This window comes from Heteronotia binoei, chromosome 3 (assembly GCF_032191835.1).
Source record: "Heteronotia binoei isolate CCM8104 ecotype False Entrance Well chromosome 3, APGP_CSIRO_Hbin_v1, whole genome shotgun sequence".
In the NCBI taxonomy this organism is placed as follows: Eukaryota; Metazoa; Chordata; class Lepidosauria; order Squamata; family Gekkonidae; genus Heteronotia; species Heteronotia binoei.
The window spans coordinates 139563555-139586749 of record NC_083225.1 but is presented as its reverse complement, the minus strand read 5'-3'; the positions used below and the strand labels follow the sequence as shown (position 1 = coordinate 139586749).

Genomic DNA, 23195 nt, shown 5'->3' with positions numbered 1-23195 from the left:
GATGGTAATGACCCTGGTATGTGTAGACTATTCTCTGGATTTGTGACTGTGTACTTCTGACCTGGATGAACTGAACTAACTGTGCTTTGACTATCTTGGACTGCCTTTAACTACTCTTTTGCTGTAACCCCAATACAACTGTTTCAACCGGCTTACTGAAGTTGAGTCTTTGTAGACTTTTACTAGAGGCTGCACTTATCAGCATACTCATACTGCAGAACTCCCACGCACTACTGACATCGGTTGTGGGCCCAGCGTGGTCTGCGGGAGAGTGAGCTCTGTCTGCTGCAGCACTCGCCGGAAGTTCTACTCGTGAGTAAGGGAGCAGTTTGGGGCATGGCACTTTGTGTTATAGGCAACAATGGAGTCCAGTGTTCATATCTCTGGCTTCTTGATAAAGAGGCTTAATGGAGAGAATTTTGGGACATGGTCAGAGAAGGTCACCCTATTGTTGAAGTTCCAGGGGCTGTGGGAATACGTGGCAACTCCGCCAGACATAACCACACTACATGCAGAGGATGATGCTGAGGTGATAGCAAAGCATAAGAGTAATGACGAGAAGGCGTTCGCATTACTTGGCTTGACCTTGGAAGATTCACAACTCATCCATATTAAAGGGGCCGACACAGCCAAGTCGTGCTGGGATGCACTAAAGGCAATATATGAGAGAGAAAGTGTTGGGTCACATATTCTTAATGAAAAAGCTCTTATCCACACGTCTGGAGGCAGGTGGTGATATGATGACTCATCTCGAGCACATGACTCGTATGTTACACCAGCTGCAGGACAAAAAGGTAATTTTTACTCCCCTGCAGCAAGCCTACATAATCCTATGTTCCCTGGACAGTACGTATGATCAATTTGTGGCCAACCTTGATATTGTTCCACAAGCTGAAATCACCGTGTCCAGCGTTACCCAACGCCTGTTGAATGAGGCTATGAGAAGGAAGGATGCAGCTCGATTCCATGAGGCTCCAGCCCATTCAACAATGAATGTGCCTGCCCGGGAGGTCTTTAAAGGGGCAGAGTGCAAGGCAGTAGTAGCAAAAACAAGTGCTGTGCGCAAGTGTTACTTGTGTGGAAGTCACAAGCACCTACAGCGTCAGTGTTGTTTGTACAAGAAGAAACATTCTCCAGCTGTTACCAAAGGAGGTGGGTGCAATGTAATCATTAATGATTCCTCCTGCAGTAGCCAGCAATTTATGATTGACAGTGGTGCTATGGAGCACATTGCCAAGGACAGGAGGCTCTTTGAGACTTTTACTCCTACGCAAGGTCAGAGCGTGAAGCTCGCAAACGGGCTGTCTGCCAATGTAGCTGGGAATGGTCTTATCAACATCCCGAGCCTGGGGAGAAAGTTCCTTATGCTCAATGTTCCAAGTCTGAATTATAATTTGTTATCAGTTTCGACTTTGACTGAACAAAATTATAAAGTTTGTTTTACAGCTACTGACTGCAATATATGTACAGAAGGAATTACTGCTAAAGCAAAAAGGAAAGGCGACCTCTATTTTCTGGAGAAGGAGCGAACGGTACAGCATGTGAGTACTAATGAACCACTGCATGATAATTGCATACATCTCTGGCACCGCAGGCTGGGGCACCTTAATTTCCAGGCAGTGAAGAAGACGCTTCAAGCGGCCGGAATTACTCCCAAGCCATGTGGGTGTTACATTGACTGTGAGGTATGCAAGGCTGTTAAGTCCAAAGCAATAGCCACGATATCTCCAAGCAAGTTTCAGACCGATGACATACTTGATTTAGTGTTCCTCGACCTGATAGGCCCGTTCCCAACGAGGAGTCTGGGCGGGGCAAAATATGCATTTTGTATCGAAGACCATTTTTCCAGGTATGGTTTCTGCTTCCTTCTTAGGTCTAAGTCAGAAACATTCCAGGCATTTCATAATTGGCTTCGCTTTGTGCACCGCAAGACAGGGAAATACCCTAAAACCATTCTGAGTGACAATGGTACTGAATTCTGCAACGAGAGAATGATTGCTTTGTGCAGGAGGCACGGCATTGAAAGAAAATGTACAGCTCCTTACCGCCCCCAGCATAACGCTTTTTGCGAACGCAGAAATCAAACGCTAACCAATATGTGTATGAGCATGCTACAAGACAGCAATTTACCTATGTGTTACTGGGGGGAGAGCATAATGTGTGCTTCTCATGTATTAAATTTGTCTTGGTCGTCAGCTACAGGTATGATTCCTGCAGAGGCATGGTACGGCAAGAAACCTTCCTTAGAGCATGTCAGGATATTTGGGATTCCAGCGTACGTCCACATCCCAAAGGAGCTCAGGAGGAAAGGGAAAAACAAAGCTAAAAAATTGTTGTTTGTTGGCTATTCTAACAATCATCGAGCTTTCAGGTTTTGCCATGCTGGAGAGAAAAAGATAACGACTAGCGCATCGGCTAGCTTTCTTGAAAAATCTGTTGGCTGGCAACAAACTTCCTCAACTCTGATCATTCCGACAGTAGTGAAACAAGAGCCGCTACCCGTTCCTCGGAGGGGGAGGAGGAGCCCGTCGCTCAGCAACGGAGGCATCAAGGAAGAACCGTTAACTCCTACATTCCCAGGAGCTGGTGTTTCTCTGCAGCCTGAGATGGCAACACAACAGACAGTGTCTGATGAAGCTGTAGAACCAATTCTTCAGAGGTCCACTCGAGAAACGAGGCCACCAGATCGCTACAGCCCAGGACAGACATGCGCTGTGATTGCTGAACCCTCGAGTTATGAGAGTATACAGCATCTATCAACAGATGAGCAGGCTGGATGGCGCGCTGCAATGAAGTCTGAGCTAGAGTCCCTGCAAAGCCAGCACGTCTATGAAGAAACGACTCTACCTATCGGTCAGAGACTCATTGGGTGTAAATGGGTGTTTAAGCTGAAGTCTGGCATAGATGGTACTACTCAGTACAAGGCCAGACTTGTAGCCCAAGGTTTTTTACAGGGGGGGCAAGACTATGACGAAACCTTTGCCCCTACTCTAAAGGCTACATCACTGTATTGCGCTCTTACTATTGCAGCCAAACAGAAATGTTTAGTCAGGCATCTTGATGTGAAAACAGCCTACTTACATGCACCACTGAGGCACTGTATATATATGCAAAAACCACCAGGTGTCTCAGATGATGATAATGCTAATACTTGTTGGTTGCTTAAGAAATCCTTGTATGGATTAAAGCAGTCTGGATTCGAATGGAACCAGCATTTGGTAGATAACCTTAAAATGTTGGGTTATAAGCAAGGCGTTGCAGATCCCTGTGTGTTCACGAAGGGAACAGGGGAGCAACGTTCTATCATATTAGTGTTTGTTGATGATCTGGCACTAATATGTAAATCTGCCAAAGTAATGAGTGATACTATTGATGCTCTAAAATCTAAATTTACTGTAAGAGATCTAGGAGAGATCAAGCAATATGTTGGATTGGAAATTGCAAAAGTAAATGATGGATACAGAGTATCACAGAGGGCAAAAATATCCCATTTGCTAAAACAGTTCAAGATGGAACAATGCAAAGGGGTACAAAATCCTATGCTACCATGTAATGAATCTGACTGTGAACAGAGTCCACTGTTCGATCAAGGAATATACCAATCCCTGATTGGAAGTCTGTCATATCTCGCAAATTGGTCCAGGCCGGACATAGCCATGGCCACTAATGTTTTGGCTAGAGCGGTTAAAGATCCTAGGCAAAAGCACTGGCTAGCAGCCAAGCATATATTAAGATACCTAAAGCAAACCATAGACTTAAGTTTATTCATAACACCTACTGGTGAACTTACTATGTACGCCTATGCAGATGCTAGTTTTGCAAATGATCCTAAAACTAGGCAATCTACAACAGGAATGGCTATCTTTCTGGGTGGCACCCTAATTGGGTGGAGATCACTAAAGCAGAAACACGTGTCTCTGTCCACCTGCGAGGCAGAATACGCAGCATTAAGCGCAGTGTGTACTGAAATCATATGGTTCAAGCAACTGTTGTTAGATTTTGGTATATGTCATATGAATCCCATCATTGTGAGGAAAGACAATCAGGCAGCTATCCAGTTAGCAACCTCTCATGGAGTCAAGAGTAGATCTAAACATACAGATGTACGCTTTCATAATGTTAAGCAATGTTTAGAGGACAAACTGATAGTGCTGGAGTACTGTGAAACTAATGCTAATATCACAGACTTGTTTACCAAGATTCAAACCCATGTAAAGCACAAGGAAAGTTGTATATCTTTGGGTCTTAGAAAATGAAGCAGTAAAGTCATGCTGTATGAATGTTAAAAATGAAATGTTTTATGGTGACAAAAATGTATAGTCCATGTCGTTACACAAGGGGAGGATGTTAGCATCAGGCACTTTAAGATGAAAACTGCTGATGCAACAGTATGTAACTCCAACTATACTAGCTAATGAGAGGCATGTGAAGCTAGTTAAGTGGGGTGTAACATGATTGGCCAGCTGCACCATAAGAACAAGGAACCTAACTCTTAGTCTTTGTTGGGTTGATGAGGAGGAAGGACGTGTTGGAGAAGTGGAGAGCTATTGTTATCAGAGACTGTTACTCTGTCCGTTTGACTGATGATGGTAATGACCCTGGTATGTGTAGACTATTCTCTGGATTTGTGACTGTGTACTTCTGACCTGGATGAACTGAACTAACTGTGCTTTGACTATCTTGGACTGCCTTTAACTACTCTTTTGCTGTAACCCCAATACAACTGTTTCAACCGGCTTACTGAAGTTGAGTCTTTGTAGACTTTTACTAGAGGCTGCACTTATCAGCATACTCATACTGCAGAACTCCCACGCACTACTGACACTGAATCTTGAACTACGCGGTTGGCACTGAAGAGAGCCTGAAAATACTCCGACCACCGGTTCAGTATGGATGCCTTGTCTGTGAGGAGCACTTGGCCGTCTGCACTACGCAAGGGACTCTGAGCCTGATATGATGGGCCATATACTGCCTTCAGGGCTTCATAGAACCCTCTTAAATCACCAGTGTCTGCACACAGCTGGGTTCTCTCTGCAAGCTTGGTCCACCACTCGTTCTGAATGTCTCGAAGCTTGCGCTGGAGGTTGCTACATACAGCGCGAAAGATTGCTTTTTTCCCGGGACAGGAGGGCTGAGCAAGATGTGCTTGGTAGGCAGATCTCTTTTTCGCTAGTAATTCTTGGATCTCTTGATTGTTCTCATCAAACCAGTCCTTGTTTTTCCTTGTGGAGAACCCGAGGACTTCTTCAGAGATCAACAGGATGGTAGTTTTTAGGTGTTCCCAGAGTGCTTCTGGAGAAGGGTCTGTGGGACAACTGGGGTCCTCAATTCTTGACTGGAGTTTTACCTGGAAGGCAGCTTTAACTTCGGCTGACTGAAGGCTACCAACCTGAAGCTTCCTCCGAGGGATACCTCCTCTCCTGGGTGTGGGTTTAAAGCGAAGACGGAGATTGCAGCGTACAAGACGATGATCCGTATGACATTCCGCACTGGGCATTACTCGGGTGTGTAAGATATCTCGAAGGTCTCTCTGGCGCACCAGAATGTAGTCGATAAGGTGCCAGTGCTTGGACCGTGGGTGCATCCAGGTTGTCTTCAAGCTGCTGTTCTGCTGAAAGATAGTGTTGGTGATGGTGAGCTGGTGCTCCGTGCAGAATTCTAGCAGGAGGCGCCCGTTATCATTGCAGTTGCCAATGCTGTGTTTGCCAAGTACTCCTTTCCAGGCTTCCAAGTCTTTACCTACTCTGGCATTGAAGTCCTCTGTAGGGGTCTTCCGTACGAGGTTGTGTAGATCAGCATAGAACTTGTTCTTTTCTGCAGGATCTGCTTGAAGGGTTGGGGCATACACACTGAAGAGTGTTGCATGCTGCTTGTTTTGAAGTGGGAGGCGCATGGACATGATGCGATCTGAGTGACCTGTTGGCAGGTTTTCGAGTTTGGAGGCAATGGAGTTCCTGACCATGAAGCCAACGCCAGAAAGGCGGCTCTCAGCCTTTGACTTACCCGACCAGTAGAGGGTATAGCCAGCACCGTGTTCTTGAAGACTACCTTCCTCAGGGAAACGGACCTCACTGAGAGCTGCTATGTCAATATTCAACCTGAGAAGTTTGTGGGCAACTAGAGCAGAGCGTCGTTCAGGGCGACCACTGTCTACTGTGTCAAGCATGGTTCTGATGTTCCAACACGCAAGCTTAAGTCTTTGCACACTTTGTGAGGCAGGTGCATGCCTTTTCTTTGTTGTTATTTTTCGACCGCAAGTAAGGATGCCCGTTGACCGCGGCTAGCCAACTGGGGTGGGGGAGACGAGCTTTGTTTAGGCCACCTTTTCTAGGCCCCTCTCCGTGTGGAGCAAGCAGTGCTGTCCCTAGATAAGGCTGCTTGGTCGTTCAGGGTGCTGCCGAAAGATGCTTTCGTCTCCGGGTCAGCATCAGGCGACCAATACCCTGAACCGCCTACACGCAGGTTCGGGACTGCGGCTTCCAGTGGCATCTTCCACCTGCCGTTTCGCCCCTTGCCCATCGCTGCAGGACTTGGTGTGTTGTGGGTTGTGGATGTGGATATGCCCTTCAGGCCTGCGCAGATCACTTGTTTGCATATCACTTTGTCCCAAATCACTTGTTTGCATAAGGGAGGGGGTACGTAGAGTTTCTCCCCCATCTGCCAAAGCCCATCTTCAGATCTTTCCAATTGGAGTTCCCCCCCGGGTGTTAGCCACAGGAGCTTGTTTCAGTTCCACTAGAAATCCCTCTAGGGGCTCGGCTCCCTTCCAGCTCTGCACACACGTGGTCACTACAACGCTTACTTGGGAGGGCGTGAATAGTGAATCTATAACTTCCTCTCTTTTGCTGTCATATTGAGGGAGGTGGGACAGCGCATCGGCTAGGAAGTTCAGTTTCCCTGGGATGTAGCCCAACTTAAACTAAATCGTCAGAACAAGCCCGCCCACCTCACTTTGTGGCAATAAGAGGGGCCAAGTTTTTGTGGTCTGTCCACAGCTGAAAAGGTTCCTTTGCCTCCTCTAAGTAGTGTCTCCATTTTTCTAGAGTGAGTTTAATGGTGGAAGCTTCTTTGTCCCAAACAGACCAGTTGCATTCACCTGGGCTAAATTTCTGGGACAAGAACGCGCAGGGGTGCAGTTGGCCATCCGGCCCTTCCTGGAGCAATATGGCTGCGCGAGCGATGTCGCTTGTGTCACATTGGACCAGGAATCTTTTGTTTTTGTCAGGGTGTATTAGGCAGGGCTCAAATGTAAACCGTGCCTTCAGTTCATCAAATGCTTTTTGACACTCCCCTGTCCACTGGAGGCCAGAATACCTTTTAAGGCTTGCGGCCTCTTCCCTTTTGTTTTTAACAGTTCAGTGAGGAGTAGGGTAACCTCAGCAAAGTTATTGATGAACCCCCTGTAAAAATTGGCAAACCCCAGGAAACTCTGGAGCTGCTTGTGGGTGCGGGGAGGTTCCCAGTCAATCACTGCTTGTACCTTGTTCGGGTCCATCCCCAACCCCCCCGTGGATATGTGATACCCCAGGAAATCGAGTTCCATTTTATGGAATTCGTACTTGGATAGTTTGGCAAACAGTTTGTGCTCATATAAAGTCTGGAGTACTTCCCTCACCAACCGGACGTGTGAGGGGAGGTCCTGGGAGTATATTAAAACATCATCCAGGTAGCAAACCGCGCCCTTATAAAGGTACTTGTTCAAGACTTCATTGATTAAGTTCATGAACACTCCCAGAGCCCCCTTGATGCCAAATAGCATGACCAAGTATTCATATTGTTCAAGCGGGGTGTTAAATGTGGTTTTCCACTTGTCCCCCCCGATGCGCACTCGGAAGTACGCATCCCAAAGATCGAGCTTGGTAAAGATTTTCCCTTGAGACACCTCCCCCAAGAGGTCCCGAATGACCAAGAGAGGGTACGCGTTACTCATAGAAATAGCACTCAACCTGTGAAAGTCAGTACATAGTTGTAAACTGTCATCCTTTTTCTTTCTGAAGATTACGGGGCGGCATGGGGGGACTTGGCAGGTTGTATAAAACCCCTGCGTAGATTCAGCTCCAGAAACTTTTGTAGTTCCTCCCGCTCCCCTCGGTTCATTGAGTACAGTTTGGCTTTGGGCAGTGGTGCAGTTCAAATGCGCAGTCCATTTCTTGGTGAGGGGGTAGCTCGTCCACCTCTTGGGCATCGAAACCTTGGTATTCGGGGGGTAGGGTGGGTGCCTCGACTTTGGTAACGCATAACTTTTCCAGTTGAGGGGGGGATGCGGCCCCCACTTTTTGTCCCAGCAGTGACTTTTACACACCGGGTCTAGGAAGTATATGGCGCTTCCGCTCCATTGGACGAGCGGGTCATGATCGGCCAGCCACTCTAAGCTGAGGACGACTTGGAACTTGGCTGTTGGGGCTATGATGAAGGTGCGGGGCTTCCAGTGTTCTCCCACCCCTAGGGTGCATAGTTCTGTCCCCGTGCTACATGGTTCCCCCTTTATCAAACTCCCATCCATCTGCTCAAATATATAAGATTCCTTAAGGGGCACAGTTCTCAGTCCTAACGCCTCCACTAAACTGGGCGATAGTAAGTCTTTCGAGCACCCCGAGTCTAGTAGGGCCCTGATGCATGAAAACCATTTTGTGATTGGGTTCACTAGAGTTATGAGCACGTAATACAAAGTTCTGGACAATCTTACCCTTAGCAGCAGAGCCGTGGCTTGGACCTGCTGTTGTGCGCTTCTCACAGCAGGTTGTTGTCGTTTCCCATCAGCTGGGCCTCTCCATCCTCCCTGTCGGACTCTTCTGGAATTGGTTCTCAGAACTGTATTACCGCAGACTTGGCTTTGGCAATCGGGGTCCCCGACCCCCCGGCTTTCTTCTTCGCTTCTGGGTTGATTGGCATGGAGGTTCGCAGTTCTCTCAGCCTGCTTGGACACTCGCTGGTGATGTGGTTCTCCCCCCCCCCCCGGCTCTTGAAGCACAACTTGGCCTTGGTTCTGCAATCTCGCTTCTCTCGGGAGAGTGATTCGAGGGCCCTTTTGGGGAGGCTCGATCTTGGGGGTTTCTCCCAGCCCTCTTTGGGGGGCCCACTTTGTTGTCTCTTGTGGAGGGTGATCATCTTGTTGCGATCCTCCATCTCAGGGCTAATTGGATCTAACTGATTAGGTCCCACGGTTCCCCCACCTTTAGGGCCTTGCCATAAATGTTGGAATTCAGGCCTCTTTTGAATTGTTCGATCCTGGCCCCTTCATCCCATTGGTGGACCTCTGAATTCAGCGCCCTGAATTCGTTGAGATAGTCACGCACCAACCCTGCGCCCTATTTCAGATCTTGTAGGGCTGATATGGCGTTGGTCTCTCGCAGGGGGTCCTTGAAGTTGTGGTGTAGAGCCCTCAGGAGGTCCGTGACCGAATTTAGGGCCGGGAACTGACTTTCGAACAGGGTGACTTACCACTGGGCAGCCGCCCCGCAGAGGTAGCTCCCAATGCATACCACCTGTGACTGCTCCGTCGGAAAGTTGCATGCCCACATGCTGAGGTGGCCCCGTACCGACACTATGTAGGCAAGGTTGGCAGGGTCCCTGTTGAACTTCGCCTCGCTGACCCAAGGCCCGCCTGGCACCGAGGCAGGTTCCTCCGACCTGGGTTGGGGCTGGGGGGCCAGCTCGCCTCCTGAGGGTGGCTCTCCTCCCACAGGGGCCCCTGGTTGGTTGCCCTCCCGTGGAACTTGTTGGGGGGCATGGCCGCAACCCGCTCTGCCACTGTCTAGCTGCTGGGCGAGGTTGCGCATCTCCTGGATTAAGAAAGCTTGCATGGCCTGCATCTCCTCACGTAGTTGGCTGCTCTGGCTGGCGAGGGCTTTTTGCACCCACTCATTAGCACCATTCCCCGTGCCACTTGCATGGGGGTAGTCCCCTCCACTTTCGTCACCCTGGAACCCCCACGGGTGGTAGGACCTCTGTAGCCCCAAGAGTCGGGTGCGGTTCTGATGGTCCTCTCTTAGATCTCCTGGAAATCCATGGAACCCCACTCTCTCCTCTGAACCATCACTGTGATGGGAGTCACCCTCGGCCCTTCAGGCTTTGGTTCCTCTTCCTCGGTCGTAGTGATTATAGTTGTCCCCGTAGCTTGGTCCTGTTCGCCAGCCATCGTTAGTCTGGGTTCAGGCCGCTCAGGGATAGGTAGAATTCCGACAAAATGTCAGACCCAGAGGCAAGGAACAGACAAGTAAAGTTCAAGATCTTTATTCCAGGATCATAGGCAGGTACAAGCATTGTCGGAACTGGCTCTCCAGCCAGTTCCCTGCTCTTATAACCCCTTGCCTTGACTGTTACAATTCAAGTCAAGCACGCCAAGCTGCAGCGGGATTTTGTGCGGGTTCCCTCCTACTCTATCATCACCCCAGGTGCCTGTTATCTACCCCCTCGGCTACATCTCCACCGGCTCCCTTGACCTTGGTTGCATAGTAACATGCGCGTTTCCAGACATGCCACTCTCCCTCTAGATGAGCAGCGAGGATGCTTCAAAGCAGTCAGCCAGCATAGCAAGCACAAGTGTTAGCATTGTATAACTGTTAGCCATTTGGATACACGTGGCAAGAGGAACAAAGATGGAGTGACTCTTGACAATGCTTTAAATTGCATCCTTCCTGCCCTTCCAATGTATGCAGAAATAAAAAGGAAAATAAATTACAGCTGCCCTACAAAACAATGTCTGTATATTTGACTTCTTCAGACTATATATAATAGACACATAGAAGGACACATCATAGGTTTACCTTAGATGACTTTTTAAATGAATTAATTACTTTCATGGAACATATGTTTACACCAGTAAACCATGAATCTTAAATGGAATAATGCTGTCCAGAAATTTTCAGCATTCAGGCGCTTGTGACAAATGATAAGAATCATAGGGCGTTTTCGCACTCACCTTCAAGTGGCGCGACCACCCTCTTCACGCCGGAGGATCTGCAGGGATTTCGCATAAGAAGCGCCGGAGCAGCCAAAAGAGCCGGCGACTTCTGTCGCAAAAGCCGCTCAAACGTTTTCCTGCTTCTTGGCGGTTTCCGTTTGAGCGGGTTTCGCAACGGAACTTTCCGGCTCTTTTGGCTGCTCCGGCGCTTCTTATGTGAAATCCCTGCAGATCCTCCGGCGTGAAGAGGGTGGTCGCGCCACTTGAAGGTGAGTGCGAAAACGCCCATAGAGTTGGAAGGGACCTCCAGGGTCATCTAGTCCAACCTCCTTCACAATGCAGGAACTTCACAAATACCTCCCTTCCACACACATACATTCCCAGTGACCCTTGTCTCATGCCTAGAAGATGGCAAAAACCTCCAGAATCCCTTGCCAAACTGGCATGGAGAGAAATTGCTGACTGGCCCTAAAGTGGCAGTCAGCATTTCCCTGGACGTTTAAGAAAGGGGCATGAAAGCAAAGCACTGATGCAACCCTTTCTGCCTAATTCACAGAGAAGAGCACTTGTAAGCATTCAAAGGCATGTCACTGGCCCACATCTCCACTCATTTATTTTCCTTCCAGATCCTCCTAAAATGAATTGTCTCCCACAATAAAAGAGGAAAGGAAAGATCCCCTGTGCAAGCACCAGTCATTTCCGACTCTGGGGTGACATTGCTGTCACGTTTTCCTGGCAGACTTTTTACGGGGTGGTTTGCCATTGCCTTCCCCAGTCATCTACACTTTCCCCCCAGCAAGCTGGGTACTCATTTTACCGACCTCGGAAGGATGGAAGGCTGAGTTAACCTAGAGCCAGCTACCTGAAACCCCAGCTTCCACCAGGGATCAAACTCAGGTCGTGAGCAGAGGTTAGGACTGCAGTACTGCAGCTTTAACACTCTGCGCCACGGGGCTCTTATAATAAAAGAAGCCACACCCAATTTCTCACGCAGCTCAAGCTCTGTATCCACAAGTCTTCTTTAACCTAGACAACTCAGTGTGCATTTTTCTCACTCATTTTAAAATCTCTTCCAGGAGATCTCTTAAATATGCTTAATGCTAGCCTAGAGAAGCAGACAGGGATCATGTCCTCTGGACTAGATCCAGCTCAAAGCCTTGAAAATAAACCTCAAGAACCTCAAAAACAGTCATAGGCATGGTGATATTTAAAGATCCTTCCCCCTCTAGGGGGTGGGGCTTTACACACTATAGAGCAGCAAAGTCAGGTATTCTCTTTCTCTAAAGACTTGGCTTTGCTGTTCTTGCTGTTGTCTCAGTTTTCCTTTTCCATGCAACCTGGAGTATAATTAATAATGTGAACACCACTGTGTGTTCTATATGCAGCATGAGAATGAAGTGAGATGCATACCTATTTGTACATAAGAGGACAAGAGCAGGGAAGTTCTATATTTTGCTGGTGAGAATCAGTAACATGCAAAACATAGCACGTCACCGGTTAAATTTGTTTTCTGCCCTGAATAGTTTGACTGATTTCCCCTCCACCCCCCGTTTATTCATAAATATTGTATATGCTGGTCTGCTGCTTTTTTACTGCTTGTTTTTTGAAAATTTCCAAAGTCGTCCTATGGTAAATTAATTCTGATTGCATGCAGAGGAAGAACTGAATAACAACTAAAATCTAGTATACATAAAAGTGCTTTCCTCTTGCATTTGTACTTCACATATGCAAAAGGCTGAATTTACAGTAATCTGTTTTTTTCTTTTCTCTTACAAAAACAAATCCTTTTAAAAAGGAGCTATTAGTCATTCCAAAAGTGCAAGTATCAAAGGTAACTTTCATCCCTTTCAATTTGATATTTTCCATAAAACTTCCATCTTAGGGGTCTGTATTTGTCATATTGAAATGCTTTGTATCAAATTATGTGAACAAGATACTAGATTAATAAAATGAGAGTTTTAATCATAATTTTTAGAATGCTGTTCTTCACTTTACTATACTTAAGGCAAATCTGGTCAGTAGAGGAGGAGGCATATTCAGTGTATGGAAGTTTCTCATATTAGGAGCATACAGTGCAAGCTACCAAAATCTGAAGGATAGGTGGGGCAAAGTGTATAAGGAATTTGAGCATACTCACTCCCCTCCCCCAACAAATCTGCTGTGGGTATGAAAAAATGCAGGGCACAGTGAGCTTATTATAGCCCAAAACTTCTGTAATAACCATAAACTTCCTGAAGGTAAGCTGGCATGGCCAGCTAAAAGGTGAGTTCTCTTTTTTTAAAAAATGTAAGAGGTATTTTATTTAAGCTGCAACAAATATAGTTTTAATACAACACTTAATCAAGTGAAAAGCAATATCATGAACTATCAGCAGGAAAACAACTGGAAATGTGTTAAAATTCTCCAGAATCATTCACAACAATCTTACTGTTGTTTTCCTATGTGTTTCTAGTTTGTATTCCATATGTCTTTTGTTAACATGCAAAAGCAAATTAAAAAAAAAATACTTTGCACGGTGGTAAGAACAAAACCTGCAAAGTTCTTTATGTGAGCAAACACATTTTAAAAGCCAAGAGCCTTCAGCTGCTTTTCCTTAATAATGCCAGCCTGCGTGAGGAATTGGCAAATGTTCTTCCTCTAGCCACCTTGCAGCTTGATCACTTGCCCATATCCAGGACACTCAATTACAGTACCATTTAAAAAATCTTTTTCAATGATTTCACAAATTCCTTATTTTTCCTAATAAACTGTACTGTAGTTAGTGTTTTTTTCCTGTTTTGTTGCTTGACACTTTTATAGAAGTACTCAAGTCCAGCTAGGACTAAATTGGCACCCTTAGTTGCATCAGCAAAGAATTGGAGGTTCTGGATCATAGAGATGAGATTCTGTGGCTGGGTGCTGCTCGTTGTGTTTGCCCAGTTCTCTCTCAGGTTCAGCAGTGAAAGAAGAAAAGAGAAATGTACCAAACCTGCATGGCCTTGACAGCAGATGGGGAAATGTTAGGGATGGGGAAATGAGGCAGAACTATACCTATCCTTATCAGTTCCCAATAAAGATAATTGACCTGCATAACTCCCATGGTTGGATTCATGAATTAAAGCCAGCAATTAGTATATTTCATGTAAAATCCCATTTTACAGAAGGGGATCAAGGCAGACAATGAGCCACTTAAATAATGTGAGAATACAAATCAAAAGGTTGTGAAGACACTTGAAATTCCAATCAGCTGTCAGTATCCCAAGAACAATTGTTACTAGGAAATGGTTACACTATTTCAGACCCATATGATTCAGAATGGAACAATCTTCAAAATGCTTCTGCATTTTCATTCCAGACTTAAATACAAAACAAAGGCAAACCAACATCAGTTTCCTGTTTCTGTTTCTAGGATACAACCACCAGCTTATATGTGAAAACGAAAGCCAGAAATCTTCTGCGTTCTACAACAGAACTGCCTCAGAATCTAATGTGTATCTGAACACATTCCATTATCCTGATCATAGTTACAAAGACCATGCCTTTGATACTCTAAGCTTAGACAGTTCTGACAGCATGGAAACCAGTATATCTGCCTGCTCCCCAGATAACATTTCCAGGTAAATTGTGGCAATACTTACGACTGCAGTAAATATAGTTAGAAATACAAGATGCCAATACTGCTGCTTTAAAAATATTTTATGTACAATATTATTACATTTTATTAACTTTTAGTAAATTAGCTTCATTTTTTTAAAAATAAAATCATATTTTCAGTGCCTTTCTAAGCAGAGTTGCAGTCTGTTTAGGATTGCACCGCCATGCACATTTAATAAAGTACTGATTATGTTAAACAGCAATTCTTTGTAGAGCACATGTACATATGTGCATCATATATTGTTTCAGTAAACTATACAGAAACAGTTTTGCTGTCTTTGTTGGGTTTTCAGTTACCTAAACATTCAGGATTGGCCATTAAGGTCACCAGGAACAGTCCCAGTGTGCTGATGAGGATCCCCCACTGTGGTCAGCCTTCCCCTGCCAGTGCCACTGCAGCCCAAAAAGAGATGAGGGTACAAGCTGGGTGCAAGGAAGGAGTGCTCACTGCATCAAGGAACACACCCTCTCAGTCCACCATCACCTAATTCAGTCTCCACCTGCCTGTCTTCCTATCTTGGTTAGGATCCTCCTACTTGAAACGGCTGGGCAGGCACTCTCTCTCTTCTTTGGGTAGTAGGGCCAAGGTGGGATGGTGGTAGGGCCATTTATCCCCTGTGAACAAGGGACTCACACATATCCTTCTCTTACATCCTAAATTATCAGTTTTAAAAGGCTGTAAAGATTGTATTTTCTGTTGAACTGCTTGCTCAAAGAAATATTTTTCTTACAGTGCCAGTACTTCAAATGTTGCAAGAATAGAAGAGATGGAAAGACTTTTGAAACAAGCTCACGCTGAAAAAACACGATTGCTTGAATCAAGGGTAACTTTAAAAATTAATAGGAAATATTTTCCAAAAAAAGTATTTAAAAAAGGTAGTCCCCTGTGCAAACACCAGCTGTTTTCAACTCTGGGGTGATGTCGCATTATGACGTTTTCATAGCAGACTTTTTTACGGGGTGGGTTGCCATTTCCTACCCCAGTCATCTACACTTTCCTCCCAGCAAGCTGGGTACTCATTTTACCAACCTCAGAAAGATGGAAGGCTGAGTCAACCCTGAGCTAGCTATCTGCTCCCAGCTTCCGCTGGGATCAAACTCAGGTCATGACTAGAGAGTTTGGACTGCAGTACTGCAGCTTTACCACTCTGTACATTGAAGCTGTTACATAACTTTTGGTTTGCAATTTTGCTAAGTACCAACATGGCTGCTTAATTTTTTTTTGCTACATAAAGCTTTTGAGACTAGGGCCCAGCATCATACAATGTTGTGATGTCACTTCCAATCACAAAACTGGAAATGACATCATGTGTTGCTACAACACCCTAGTAATCCTCCCAAACTCGATAGCTTACCATAGAGTTTGGGGAAATTGCTAGAGTATAACTGAAAGTGATGGCAATGCTACCCTCATTTTCTACTGTTCTGGCACCATTTTTTCTCCAGATTTCAGTCCATGCAAAAGCCTCATCGTTCATGCTTCCAATACCAGTTCCCAGTATTTCTAATGCCTTTTAACGATATCCATGGCACACATAGAACAGCAGCAGTAACATATACGTTTTAAGGACTGTTGTACCATCACATTATTTCTAAGCTCTGTTGGCATTTTTCTAGAGATGCAGCAGTAGAACATTAATAAAAAAACAGAGCATCACATTGGCCTTAAGCAACATACAGAGACATCAGACAGTGCAGATTTTTAAGATCCGGCTGCCAGATTGATGAGTGGGTTTCTAAGGCACTGTTTTTGAAATGAATTGGTATTTTAAAGTTAGCATAAAGTTCAGTTTATGATTCAGTGTATGATATGGCTTTTAGGAACGAGAAATGGAAGCTAAGAAAAGAGCATTAGAAGAAGAAAAGCGTCGCAGAGAGCAACTAGAGAAAAGGTTGCAAGAAGAAACTAGCCAGCGACAAAAACTAATTGAAAAAGAAGTAAAAATACGTGAGAAGCAAAGGTCACAAGTAAGTAATTTGTAATTACTGTCCAGTATATGAGCCTCTCCATGTTTTGTATGTAACTTGCCATGAAGTCACTTGGAGAAGACTTGGCAAAGCACCAAGCAAAGCACCATGGTCCCAGGACCAATCCCCGGCATTTTCAGTTAAAATGATCAGATAGCTGGTGATATGAAAGACCTCTACCTGAGACTCTAGAGAGCCACTACCAGTCTGAGTAGACAATACTGGCCTCAGGTGCATAGCTAGGAGTTTTTTGTTCAGCCTGTACTGACCTCAGGCCCGAAGCCAGGGCATTTTCCCCCCTTGTGGGGCACTAATAATTAGTAAATAAACTTGGCACTTTTAATCAGTGAATAACTGTCTCTATAGGCCTAAAATGGGGTAGCTCACTTTTCTTAACTCATAGAGAAAAAGAAAGTCCTGTGTGTAAAGAAACTCCTAACACCCGTAACTTCATCCCTCCCCCAACCCAAGAGCTGCTCCTGCTGCCATCCAAGCCACACAAACAGCATCTCACCTTCCCCCTCCCCAAGAGCTGCTCCTGCCACCATCCAAGCCATCCACTCACCCACACAGCTTCCCACCTTCCCCTCTCTTCCAACCCAAGAGCTGCTCCTGCTGCCATTCAAGCCACACACACTTGTATATGCATGCATGTGCCCCAGTTGTTTGAATGTGTACCCCCAGTGGGTTTCACAGATACCCAAGAATGCAAGGCAGCCCTCTACCCAGAATGCCTGGCCCAGTAAGGGATACAAGCCTAGCATTTACCAGTACACATTCAAACAACTGGGCAGGTACCAGTACACATTCAAACAACTGGGCAGGACAGCCAGAGAAAAATAAAGAGGAAAGAGAAAAAGGGGATGCTCAGCTAAGAACAAGATAAAGGGGAATCCTGTGGAGGGCAAAATTGTCATAACAAATTTTAAGATGATGGTGTTAAAATATTAAGCAGCATAAAAGCATTGTTTCAGATTTTAAATATTAAGAATGTATTATATTTGTATTCATTTTAAAAACCAATATAATATTGCTTGTTTTTCTTATTAGTCTCGTCCATTGACACGTTATTTGCCAGTCAGAAAGGAAGATTTTGATCTACGAGGTCATATAGAGACAGCTGGTCACAACATAGAGACTTGTTACCATGTTTCACTTACTGAGAAGACTTGCCGAGGCTTTCTTATTAAGATGGGTGGGAAAATCAAAACATGGAAAAAGCGGTGGTTTGTCTTTGACAGAAACAAGAGAACATTTTCTTACTATGCAGGTGGGTTGTATCTTTTGTCTAACATGGAGTGCTTGGGGCTTTTGTTTTAAACAAAGGTGTTGAACTTATTTGTTATGAGGGCCATATCTGACATAAATGTCATTTTGTCAGAGTAGGCCATGTGTACCATAAAACATAATGCCAGGTACCAGAGATATAAACCTTATAAAAGCCAGCAGCTGGTAAGCTCTGAGTTGATGTGTCCTCACTGCAAGGCCCCATGGGCTGCTTGGTTGGGGGGTGCTGAGGAAAACCCAGATGGGTGGACTAGAGAACCAGTGGTGCAGTGCTGAGCTGATGTCCCCATGCTTTCTGGAGGCAGGGCAAACCTTTGCCCCAACCCATTTCTTGCCAGTGCTGTAAGCATGGCCCCCAAGATAAAAACACAGAGCTGCTGTGTGTTGCAAGCTCCCCCCCGACCCTCGAGCCACCATGGAAGTGCGGGTGTTTGCAGAGTGAGCGGTGTGATATGTACAACGGTGAGCCCCAGTAAAGAAGTGAGCCAGACACCTGCAGCTAGTGCTAAAACAGTGTATTTACATAATATATACAATGTGTCCACTAGTGCAGTTCTATACATCAACCTTAGGATCAAAGTGCCCCGCCAGCATGTGACTCCTCGAAGAGAGACCTGTGCACTGTTAGTGCAGTCCATATATAGTTCCATCAGCCAATCCTGGCAGTCCACAGTCATGCTGACTCAGCAGGTACTTTCCACCTGTCCTTTACCGGCTAGAACCGGCTTGTAGATAAGGTCACTGTGACCTAGCCTGCCAGCTAGATCACTTGCTGTCACATTAGAGCTATCAGACTGTGTAAAGGCAGACTCAATACTGACAGGAAGGGCACTGGGAAGACCAGTTGAACTAACCTTCTCTGCTTGTGGAAGCAAGGGGGCAGCCAATGGCAGGACCCAGGCCAAGCAAAACCTCATAAGCTGGAGACACTTGTGCAGGAGTGGTGGTCTCCGACCAAGGCCACCAGGCGATCCATGGTGGGACAATTCTGGGAGGTCAAGCCAGAGATCATCAACAAGCCATGCCACCTCCATGTGGCAGCAGCTGCACCAGGCCAAAGTTCACCAGATCATCTGATGGGGGAATGGGCCCTGTGTGCACAAGGCCATGCATGTGGAAAAGGCCCAGGGCCACTCAGCAACTGGTATAACAAGAGATCATCGACATCGCAACCCCAAGGCGGCAGCTCTCTATAACTGAAGGCTGCCAGGTGGTCCAAGAAGGAAGGAGGTCTGGCCACCGAGCCACATGCTCAGGGGCAGAACTAGGCTCCTGATATGTGGAAGAAACTGCTGGAGAATACCCCCCAATGGACCAAAGCACAGCCACCAAATGGGGGAGGATATGAATACTGGCCACCAGCAGGTCCCAGCAGAGGATCATCTGTATCCCACCCTGTACAAACACTGATCCCTGTGGACACCTAGGACAGCATCTTCAGAGCTGCAGGCTGAGCAGAGTGGCATGAGGTCTTGCCTTGGTACCCCAAGCCAGCATGAATGTGGCTGCAGTGGTTCCCAACTTATCAATTGAATTTGCCATTGAAGCAAAGGAGTTTTGCTTGACTGCTATAGACAAGGTTGTTCTGCTGTGTTGAAGCCACAATCAGAGTGGCTCCACCCACTCATTCCCCCCAGCAGCCTCCTGTTCCTTCCCTTGCACCAGTTGCTCAAAGCCCTGGACAGGCCTTATGTTTGACACCCCTGCATTTTGTAATTTGTTTACCTGTTCTGATGCTTCCCAAGTCATAATTTGCATTGTAGTAACTCACCCCAGTAACAATTCTTTAATAAATCTGATTATGATCCCAGTGAAACATAAAGATAAACTACCTGTTAGCAAATCTAGCCTAATCCTAAACATGTTTGCTCAAAAGAACTTCTAAGTTCTCAGTTTGGTGTAGTGGTTTAAGTGTGCGGACACTTATCTGGGAGAACCGGGTTTGATTCTCCGCTTCTCCATTTGCAACTGCTGGAATGGCCTTGGGTTAGCCATAGCTATCGCAGGAGTTGTCCTTGAAAGGGCAGCTTCCATGAGAGCGCTTTCAGCCCAACCCACCTGACAGGGTGTCTGTTGTGAGGGGAGAAGATATAGGAGATTGTAAGCCGCTCTGAGTCTCTGATTCAGAGAGAAGCGTGGGGTATAAATCTGCAGTCTTCTTCTTCAGTGAGTCCAATGCAATTTCATTTCCATAAAAATGATTAGGGTTACAATCAGATTCTGTCATTTAGACAATGCTTATTTGTGGGGAAAATTTCTGCTGTATTCTGGTTTGCAGTAACTGTCAGATAGCAGTTCTAGGAAGCGAAACAGGACCAGAGAAGAATCATTGGGGGAGACCTTAACTTCCTTATCTGCAGCAGTGGGCATAACAGCCCTTTTATAAAAGCAATGCAGTTTTAAAATTTCATTTGTTGCTCACATTCTGTACACTAATTCTCCAATATCTCCTCCTTCTGTTAAGATTAGATGTAGAGTTAGCCTGCTTGTCCTTGACATAGGATCAGCCATTTCAGATGGCTATCATCTCCCTTAACTAAAGACCACAGAAAGCACCAAAATTGCAGTTGGCCTGAGAAACAAACTGAATACTTGAATATAAAAAAAGTGTAGTTTGAAGCCTTTAGATTTCTTCAGAAATTCCAATATGAAATACTGAACTTTTACTTCTGTTGCTATTGCACATCCACGCATTGAATTAATGTATTGCATTTAAAAATATTTTAACTCATGAAAAAGTAGAGGTTTTCATAATATATAAATACATCTTACTTGCTATTTGATTATTGCAGTATAAATATGTTGTTTAAGCTAATCCTTTAATTCATGTGCAAATTGTTATCTCAGTCCTTTTCTCTTATTGCAGACAAACATGAAACTAAATTAAAAGGGGTAATTTATTTCCAAGCCATAGAAGAAGTCTATTATGATCATCTAAAGAATGCCTATAAGGTAAACTGCATCAACAATAAATCCACAGACTTGTTCATCCAGTATTCATAGTTTGTTTTATATAGTTTTCACACTATAATCCACCTTGAGTCTCAGCAAGAAAGTTAGACTACAAATAAATATAGTAAATAAATTGTCAATTGGAGGTCACACCAAATAAGACTAGATGATAGCTCTAGGGCGGTGTTTCCCATTGGCAGGGTCAGGACCCGGGCCATGGACCTCTGGCCATCGGGTTGCGGTGAGACAGCTAAGACAGCTCCCTGGCTAACTTCCCCATTTAAACACCCAACGGTCTTCCCGCAAGGCGGGAAGACAGCAAACGCAGTTCCCAGGCTTCCCTCCCCAATTAAACACCCACCAGGAGATTGCCTGCTTTTGCCATCTCCCCACCAGACAGGGAGATGGCAAAGGGAGCTCTGGGCTTCCCCCCTCCCTTTAAACACCCCAGGTGGGGAGATGGCAAAGGAAGCTCCAGGCTTTCCCCCTTTAAACAGCCTGGCGGGGTGTTTAAATGGGGGGGGGGGGAGATTGTCTGCCTTTGCCCTCTCCCTGTTAGGCGGGGGACGGCAAAGGCAGTTCCCAGGCTTCCCTCCCCATTTAAACGCCCCCAGCAAGGCAGATCATCTGCCTTTGCAGTATCCCCACCAGGTGGGGAGACATCATTTCCTGTCTCCCAGCTCCACCGCCAAATTTTAGTGGGCCAGGAAGGAGCAGTATAAAAATGACCGGGCCACAGAGGAGAAAAGTTTGGGAAACCCTGCTCTAGGAAATCACTGTCAATGTCCAGGTGTTTTCTGCTCAAAATGCTCATTAAAGAAGTGAAATGGACAACATATTGTATACAACAATACAATGCAATGACAGAAAAAGAAAACAGGAAGTTCCCTTGGAGAGATAAAAGAGCTAGATAGTAGAAATCCTCAAATTTTAAGTGTTGATGCTTCTCATTATTATCTCATCAGTATAAATTTCATGTCAAGCAACTGTGATACAAGTCTGATTTATAGGGTTGCCAAGTCCAATTCAAGAAATATCTGGGGACTCTGGGGGTGGAACCAGGAGACTTTGGGGGTGGAGCCGGGAGCAAGGGTGTGACAAGCACAATTAAACTCCAAAGGGAGTTTTGGCCATCACATTTAAAGGAACTGCACACCTTTTAAATGCCTTCCCTCCATTGGAAATAATGAAGGATAGGGGCACCTTCTTTGGGGGCTCATAGAATTGGACCCCTCAGTCCAACCTTTGAGGAGAGTCATTGGACACTATACTACATATTTGGTGCCTCTACCTCAAAAACAACAACTCCCTCCGAGCCCCAGATACCCGTGGATCAATTCTCCATTATTCCTATGGGAATCGGTCTCCATAGGGAATAACGGAATGCCCAGCAGACATCCCCCCCCCCCGCCGCTTTCTGATGACCCTGAAGTGGGGGGAAGGCCTCCAAACCGGGCAATCCCCTGCCCCCAGTTGGGGATTTAGCAACCAAGCAGAGTAACATGAAAAGGTAGAGCAGGAAGGGAAAGCCACACAGGCATTCACGTTAAATCAACCTCAAATACTTAGAAATTCAATTATTTATATAGCAAATTATTCATAGAAAATACAGTGTATCACAAAGTGCAAAGGAAAACTACTCACGAAACAACCATTCCTATATTGATATCTGTCAGTCTGTTCCTTGAAATTGGAGTTGGGAAGTAATATGCGGTGCCGTGAAAACAGAATCCAATGCTCCAAGTCTTCTCTGTTAGCCAATATCAGGATGGAAGGCAGCAAGGCAATAAGATGCAACAGGGATGTGCTAAATGCCCTGTTTCACGCGAGGCTTCAACAAGCTTCGAAAATGACTAAAACAATTCATATTGGAGATCAACGCTCCAACATTCGACAAAAAGACAACTCTGTTTTCACGGCACCGCATATTACTTCCCAACTCCAATTTCAAGGAACAGACTGTCAGATATCAATATAGGAATGGTTGTTTCGGGAGTAGTTTTCCTTTGCACTTTGTGATACACTGTATTTTCTATGAATAATTTGCTATATAAATAATTGAATTTCTAAGTATCTGAGGTTGATTTAACGTGAATGCCTGTGTGGCTTTCCCTTCCTGCCCCAGTTGGGGATTGGCAAACCTACTGATTTAGGTAATTCATAAAGAGTGCATTTTGAAAAAGAGATTGCAGTTTGTGTACAAATGTAATGGTGGTCCTGGTACAGGGAAAAATAAATGCTTCAAAATTATTCAATAATATTTCAAGATGGGTAGCTGTGTTAATCTGTCTGTAGCAGTAGAAAAGAGCAGGAGTTCAGTAACAGCTTAAATCCACAAAATTTGTTGTAGGGTATGAGCTTTCATGTCACTGCTCTCTTCTTCAGGTTTGTATGGTATTCTCCATCCCATCTTCAGATGGGTTGGGTGAGACAGGTAAATGCAAGCATTCCC

General features: G+C 45.4%; 1 protein-coding gene and 1 pseudogene across 2 annotated transcripts in view; one reads left to right on the top strand and one right to left on the bottom strand.

The window, feature by feature from the left end:
* Positions 1–23195, top strand: part of PHLDB2 (pleckstrin homology like domain family B member 2) — a 123651-nt gene that overhangs the window by 95706 nt on the left and 4750 nt on the right. Inside the window, exons 17-22 of one of the 2 annotated variants that reach the window (XM_060234526.1) lie at positions 12699–12734; positions 14292–14499; positions 15270–15360; positions 16358–16504; positions 17555–17774; positions 20658–20743. In XM_060234526.1, the coding sequence (XP_060090509.1) occupies positions 12699–12734; positions 14292–14499; positions 15270–15360; positions 16358–16504; positions 17555–17774; positions 20658–20743 (788 nt within the window). The remainder of the gene's footprint in view (positions 1–12698; positions 12735–14291; positions 14500–15269; positions 15361–16357; positions 16505–17554; positions 17775–20657; positions 20744–23195) is intronic. The other variant, XM_060234527.1, reaches the window with a different exon arrangement.
* LOC132568865 (eukaryotic translation initiation factor 1b-like) lies at positions 13466–13982 on the bottom strand (annotated as a pseudogene).